At 37.5% G+C, this 7,558-nt stretch overlaps 1 protein-coding gene across 1 annotated transcript; it reads right to left on the reverse strand.

The window, feature by feature from the left end:
* Positions 1-55: 55 nt before the first annotated feature.
* Positions 56-2,710, reverse strand: LOC112734031 (mitochondrial outer membrane protein porin of 36 kDa). Its single transcript, XM_025783211.3, has 6 exons — positions 2,335-2,710; positions 2,161-2,228; positions 1,810-1,920; positions 1,223-1,309; positions 842-1,050; positions 56-671 (listed from the first exon to the last, which is right to left on the reverse strand). The coding sequence occupies exons 1-6, from the start codon at positions 2,381-2,383 to the stop codon at positions 365-367; spliced, it is 831 nt and encodes a 276-aa protein (XP_025638996.1). The 5' UTR covers positions 2,384-2,710; the 3' UTR covers positions 56-364.
* Positions 2,711-7,558: the final 4,848 nt, after the last annotated feature.

Genomic DNA, 7,558 nt, shown 5'->3' on the forward strand with positions numbered 1-7,558 from the left:
CGAGTATTATGATTGTCAATATAACCAAAAACTAGATGCATTTACTACTGTCCTCTGCGTTAAATTTTCGATATACACTGAACAAGAATCTGATTTACAGAAACTATCACCTTTCAAGTTCAAAAACAACTCAAAGGTGAATCAATCAATGCCTTCCGTGTCGATTCGTTGAATAAAATACAGGCAAATTTAAAATTTGTTTATGCTTATTTTTACATCCCAAGCCCACCAAGATATGTAACGATAATCAAGAACTCCAAAATGAAGGACTAAATGTTCATTGGGAAAGTGAAACCCTACCACTAAACTTATTGCCTCCACAATGAGAGACACAATCGATGAAATCGCAGAATCACACTATGCTCTAAGGCTTCAAGGCCACGGCAAGACCAACCTTTGCACTCTTCTCAATTGCCCCGGTATCCACTTCACCCGAGAGAGAGACCCGGGTTCTTGGATTCCAATCATGCTGGATCACAGCATTGGCCCTGCCATAGTTGTTCACCCGAGCTTTCACCAATGTTAGGGGGTCAAGTGCATGCTGTGTGCCAATAGTCAGCATGTTTTCATTGCTAGAAAAGCTGTGAGAAAGCTCGGCACCAACAGCAGTGTTTGTCAACGGGCTTACAACATGATAGTATGATGCATTGACGGTGTCACCCTTATCATTTCTACATTCATTAACAAAGTTATAACATAAAAATTATAAATAATAATAATAACAACAAAAGGGGGGCAAAAAGGTAACAATTTAGGTTGCATAAGAAAACAGATAAGCCTATCTATAAAATTGGAGGCCATAGTTATTAACTAAAAAGTGTTCGGTGTTTGGCCTACTTACACGGTTAGGGATGCAATAAGGTCAGCATGAGTGAAGTTTAGCCCTGCATTATATTTGATGAAGTTTCCAGAGGCAGTATCGAATGAAAGATCAGTCCCAACAGCAACCAAATCATTTCCAACCACACCAGAAAAGTTAACAATGGGAGTTGCTGTCAATCCAAGGCTGGTGCTTATTCCAGCATACTCGTGCCGGTACTGGAGTTCAACCTATTAAACACCAATAGAGAGGAAATAAACTTATTGAGAATAACTTTATATGCTAGAATAGGTTAGCCACAAGTTAATACAAGAAAATCTATATTGACTTTCTATGCCATCGATCATCGATCGATACTGACTATTTTGAGATATATCAAAGAAAAATTACTATTCTTTTTACCTTGCCAGATTTCTGATCTGGGAAAATGAAGCTAAAAATGGATTTGAGTCCAGGTGCAGGTTCATCCACGGTAACAGTAGTAAGTAGCTGAAAAGTATCCAAGTCAATATAAAAGCTTGTAAAACATACATTTCAAAAGTTCTAACTAATCACTAAATTTTTGTCATACTGAGACTTGTGTATTTATTAGGCAACTTAAATATAAAAGCATACGTTAACTTCTTCTTACCACATTACAAAAATGATTAAAGGTATAGCAAATGTTTGCTTTGTTATGGTCACACAAAAGTAACTAGACACGAAACTTCTACAAATAGACAAAATGGGAGTGAACTAGTTATATACTCCCTGGATTCCATATTGATAATATGTAAGCGTATATTCATATACTGATGTATCTAGATATACCTTAATATACGAATCGTTGTACCAGAAAAATTCAAAACTAGCAAAAATGGAATGGAGGGAGTATCACTAATGAGACACCCCATGCAAAAACGGCAGCTATAATTAAAAAGTAATCGTTACAATTGTCAAATCAACTAGTATCAAGGGCAAAATCATGCCAGCAATAAATTTCAACTCACATTTGAATTCGAGTCAACTTTAATATCGGTTGTGATGTTCTTGTTCTTCAGCTTAGTGTTGACATCTGCCAAATATATCTCACCCTTCCTGATTCCAGTTGAAGTGATTTCCTGAGTATAGAAACACCAATTGAAACCATAAAATCAGCAGAATCGACCACAAAAATTAAAAGAATAATTATAATAATAACCGAAATAGTAGAAAAATAAAATGAAATTTAGAAAATGATTAAAAATTAAATAAAAAGCTCCAATCAATAAAACAACACTTCCATGATTAAACTGCACCAGAAAATTCTGCTTCCAAGGTAAAATTTATTGTAGAATTTACCCCCAAAAATATGAGCTTACCACTCCAGTGGAAGTGTAAGTGGTGATAGTGAACTTGTGGTCGTTCTGATAATCCTTGAACAGAAGCTCTGCAATTCAATTTTTTGGTACAAATTAAACGAACACAAATCCATCAACAGACAGGGAAAAAACTGAATGATTAAGAAAAGTGAAAAAGAAAAAAAAATCAGATACCTCGAGCTTTCTTTCCGATATCGGAGTAGAGACCTGGACCATTCACCATGTTTTCCCCCGGAAAATAGAAACTAATATTTATGAGAAAAGAAAAAAAAAAGAGGGAAAATCTGTGTAGCGTGTAAAGTGTTCGAGGGTTTGAGCAATGCGAAGAACAAACCCTAATATTTGGGGAAGTGTTCGCCGAAACACAGAGGATGATCTACAGCCGTCGGATGTAATGTTAGATGAGGAGATGAATCTGTGGCCGTTGATTCGTAACACGAGGAAGTGGTGGCTCGAGAATCGGAACAAGGTGTTAAGTACTGGCGGCATATTCCGCCTCCATTTTGGATTCTTTCATTTTATTTTCTTTTTCAATTTATTTATTTTGTTTGTTTATAAAAAATTGGAATGTGTGACTGTTAGTATTTGATAATGCACGTGTCCAATACATTGGCACGTGTATTTTTCCTTTTATCTTAAAGGAAAACAAATTGGGGTTCAATTTTTTCGTTATGGAACCCATGAATGTGATGTACCTGGATATGGAAATAGGGCATGTTAGATAAAATTGTGGGACAGTTAGAATTCGGACCTTGCGAGTTCTGTGTTGACAAAAATTGCTTAACAAATCGGAGGGTCCGATTTGGTAGGGGTTGAAATTTGAATTTCAAAGCATACAAATCGGATGGTGCGTTTTGTATATATATATGAATTTTTGTATGAATCTGTATTCTTAGCTACAACTCGGACCGTCCGACAAGCTATGAAGAACTCGCATGGTTCGATTTGTGGTGTTCTGATATCACATACAGGTCAAGCACCTCTCTTCTCCATAACCACGTTCAACCCAACTTTTGCCTCCATATTGAAATTAAAAAACGACAAATTGGTAGCTTAAGGAAACTTTGTCAGAAATTATTTTTTTTATGGATGCAGCCATGCAGGGGTGGTGTATTGGCTGGATATTGGGCAAGGGACAGGGACGAATTCAGAAATATTATTCTGGAGGGGTCAATAACATATATAATATTAAAAAATTATACAAAAAATTATATAATGTAAAATGTATTACAAAAAAATATCGATAAAAGATATATTTTAACGTACAAAAAATATGTATGTATTTTTTATTAACGAAGTGGTCAATTTTTCGTATCATACAATTTATCGATAATAGAATTTGTGTCAAAATTTTCAGCAATTTTCTTTTCAATATAATTAAAAGACAATTAGCAAGAAATTAACATTTCATTTTGTTTATGAGTTATTCTTCACAATATTCATCGCTAAAAAGATCTCTCGGTTGTAATAGTTAAAACAGAGAGAATTAATACCAAATGAATCAAGAAGGACGCTCACAAGAAGAAAAAAATCCACTTTATAAGATTTTAAAAATTTTATTTAATTAAAAAATATTAGTAATAATATCTTTTTCAGATTTTTTTAATATTGTTACTTACTTTTTTAGATATTAGAAATTATTAATATTTAAGTTAGGCTAGACTTTTATTTATATTAGACTAAATACTAAATAAATTTTTTAAAAAAATTAAATCATACTTAATAACTTATTACTATTAATCTTTTTTTTAAAAGGTTGGGGGGCCGAGGCCTCCACTCGCCCCTCGTAGGTCCGTCCCTGGCAAGGGGAGTATTGCCAGAGTATGGATGCAGGGTCAATACACGGGAAGCATGGTGCATGAGCAGGTGGAGACGTGGCGGCATTCCTTCAACACGCTATGGGCGTGCTGACTCACCACGCAGGGGGCGTGGTGTCTGGAGACCCGTGAAGCGCAATAGAGATTCACGCGGAGTTCCAATGCTACTGCTGCACTACGCGGGGCGTGTTGCAGGCTGCCTGCTTGCAGGGGACAGCCCCCTCCGAAAATCAGCGAGCTCTTCTCCTTCTTCTATATATATGCATCGCCATTATTAACGAAATAGCTGCTCAAGGAAAGAAATTAGAGAAAAAGAAAGAAGTGTGGGCTGTCTCAGTGTATAGGTTTACGGTGAGAAGAGTGTAGTGAGTAGTAGTGAGTTAAAAGTTTATACGGTGAAAAAAAATTTTAGTTTAAGGAATTAAAAAAAATGGTACGTAATTATATGGCGCCCGAGAAACATATTATCAACTATTTGGATCATCCTATTATGTAAGTTGGCAAATTTTAATTTTTTTATATTTAAAGTTTATTTTTTATGTATTTATATTTTTTTATTTATATATATATTTTGTAATGAGAATATTATTTTGTGTATTTTATAAATATTTTAACAATATAATAATAGTTTTTATAAAATAAACGTTAATAATATAAATAATATGTAATTTTTTAATAATTTTTTTATTTTTTGTTATTAGAAAATATATTCAAGAATAAAAAAATATTTTTACCTTTTAAACATAAATATATTGCGTATAGTAATAAATAAATATTATAATAAATTAAATATGTAAACTGTATAAAATATATGTTGTTATTAAAAAATTGAAAAAATAAATAATTTGATAAATAAAGATTATTAAATAATAATACGTGATGTTATTAAATATTACCATCGAAATTTTTTTTGTAAGGATTAAATATTTTATTGGATAAATAAATAAAGAATTTAAATTTTTAATAAATAAATAATTAAATAGATAAGCTATGTTAAATATTTTAATAAATAAGATATTAAAATAATATGTGAATGTTTATTAAAATATTTATATGGATTATTATTTAATTAATGTAACATATATCTTTGTTGATGCAGTCTAACAGGAATTTGTTGGTGCGTAAACTGGATCCGCTACATAGGTGAAATCCGATGGTGGAGAACTACTTACGCGCCACGGGATTTTACCACGTCTCTAGGATTGGAGGATTTCACCCCCATTTTAGCTGCTCTGGTTGAAAGGTGGAAGTCAGAAACCCACACCTTTGTATTGCCGATCGGTGAGGTTACAGTGACATTGGAGGATGTCACTCACATATTCGGCCTACCCATTGATGGAGAGCCTGTCAGTGGATGGACAGATAGTAGTGGCGACTTCCTGCAAAGTCAGAGCATAGCGATATTTGGCCGTGAGCCATCAGTCAGTCATTCTTCGAAGTCCTATATAAAGCTGGGTTGGGTTCGACGTATCAGAGACGCGGAGCCGTTAGACACTGAGGAGTCCATCAGGAGATACGTCAGATGTCAGATCTTCTGTTTTAGGGTCGACCCTATTCACGGATAAGTCGACCGCATATGCCCATGCAAAATATCTATCATTACTTCGCGATTTTGAGCGGATCCATACTTATAGTTGGGGGTCAGCATGTCTCGCACATCTTTACAGAGCACTATGTCGTGCATCACGATATGATACAAAGGAGATGGATGACCCTCTGAATCTGTTGTTTGTTTGGGCATGGGAGCGAATGCCGTGTATTGCTCCCGTACCGAGACAAACCCTTCCACCGGCCGAGATACCCATTGCAAGGAGGTAATAAGTCTTATTTTAGTCCTGTGTTACATTCATGATGCATGTTTGACATATGGTGACTTATTTAAATTTTTTCTATTAATAATGTTTCAGGTGGAGTCATTCGGAACGAACCACAGCGTGGTTATCGAAGACTGAAGAGACATTCAGGCATGATATAGACTACATGCAGGAGGTAAATAGTTATGGTTCTTCTTATCCGTTTTTCCAACTATTATTGTTAGGGTTCTAATATACCAATAATACTGTGGCAGTTTAAGTGGCGCCCGTACGACGGATTGATCGTCCCCGACGAGTTGCATCCCCATCTTGAGGTGTGTGACATTGTTGCTCCGTTGTTGTCGTTCGAGTGTGTCGAGTGGCACCCTGCGGACCGAGTGATGCGTCAGTTTGGATATGTACAACCTCCTCCGCGGGCAGCAAAGGATATTCCACTTGACCAGCATTACATCGTTCTACGTGGAGTGCAGCTTCATGACTGGACAGTTTTGCATGGGCCATGGATAGCGGAGTGGGCCAACAGGCAACACAGTCGATTGCGGGATCTGCACCCCCTTCCAACCTGGGATTTTTTACCGACGGTGGAGTACCGGGATTGGTACATAGGCTCCTACAGACATCTGTTGATATTGTCGGGGCACGTTCCTCATCATCCACAGCCACCTCCCCCACAGCCACCTGCCCCTCAGCCACCTCAGCATGCAGTGTTTGAGTCATTTCCTTATTATATACCATAGCCACCAGCCTACAGTCATGGTAGCCATCACGCTTAGCGAAGCCACCACTCTCAGCACTCTCAGCAGAGCCACCACTCTCAGCACTCAGCGCAGCCACCACTCTCAGGGCAGCCACCATTCTCAGCACTCTCAGCACAGTCAACAAGGTCAGTCCGGCCAGCATCATGATCCCGTACTTACCATTCCTTTCGGTCATAATTGGTTTGACTTCTCCAGCGAAAGAAACGGAGATCAACAGCTACCGCATTGGACCAACGCTGGGGTGGGTGGCTGGTCAGATTTTAGTGGTATCCCTTCACCGTCGGTGTCGGCTGTTCCACATAGGGCATCAGTAGATATGGCCCATGGTTTGCGGCATCGTACTTCCGACCACATGTCAGAGAGTGCGTCATGTGATAGCAGTTTTATCTAGCGTCAGTGGGCATACGCAGTTGTTGACACGTTCAAGCCCGGTCCATCCGCTCCGGCATAGGCAGGCGGGTTGGCCGCTTCTACGGAGGCAGGTGGTTCGGGAGCTCCGGCAGTGGATGATTCAGTTCGAGGTCACCCATATGACCTACGGACGGAGCGAAATCCACCTGATAGGTATATTCCATCGCGGTTCAGTCAGGGCATTATGGGTAAGGGACTGAACTGGTTTGTTGAAAAGAAGTGAGCTTGGGTTTAGGTTTTTTAGATTTTATTTTCAAAATTAAGTTAATGTAAATCGTGTTTAATGTTTGGTTTGTTAACTTATGTAATTCGTAGTTCTTTTTTGTATATTTAAAAGAAATTAAATTAATGACAATATTAAGCGGACATTAAAATATCAATGGATAGACTCCAATTGAAAAATACAAACACGTCGAATTTCAAAAGCATCAACTGACAAAATGCAAATTAAAAAATACAAACATGACCGTATTAAACTATGAAGCAGCACCACTCGGTCCAGCATGCTGAGGACACCTACTCCACTATGACCCTGAGCACCACAGAGACGGCATATCCGAGGACCACACATGTCGCGTGAGTCCATTTCATTCAAGTA

This window comes from Arachis hypogaea, chromosome 3 (assembly GCF_003086295.3).
Source record: "Arachis hypogaea cultivar Tifrunner chromosome 3, arahy.Tifrunner.gnm2.J5K5, whole genome shotgun sequence".
NCBI classification, from domain to species: Eukaryota; Viridiplantae; Streptophyta; class Magnoliopsida; order Fabales; family Fabaceae; genus Arachis; species Arachis hypogaea.

What these genes read in the sequence shown, in the direction of transcription:
- LOC112734031 (XM_025783211.3), bottom strand. Translation starts at nt 2,383, where the DNA reads ATGGTGAATGGTCCAGGTCTCTACTCCGATATCGGAAAGAAAGCTCGA. An exon ending in TATCGGAAAGAAAGCTCGAG is followed by an intron (nt 2,229 to 2,334) that starts GTATCTGATTTT and finishes ATTGAATTGCAG; the next exon opens with AGCTTCTGTTCAAGGATTAT. An exon ending in AAGTTGACTCGAATTCAAAT is followed by an intron (nt 1,310 to 1,809) that starts GTGAGTTGAAAT and finishes GATACTTTTCAG; the next exon opens with CTACTTACTACTGTTACCGT.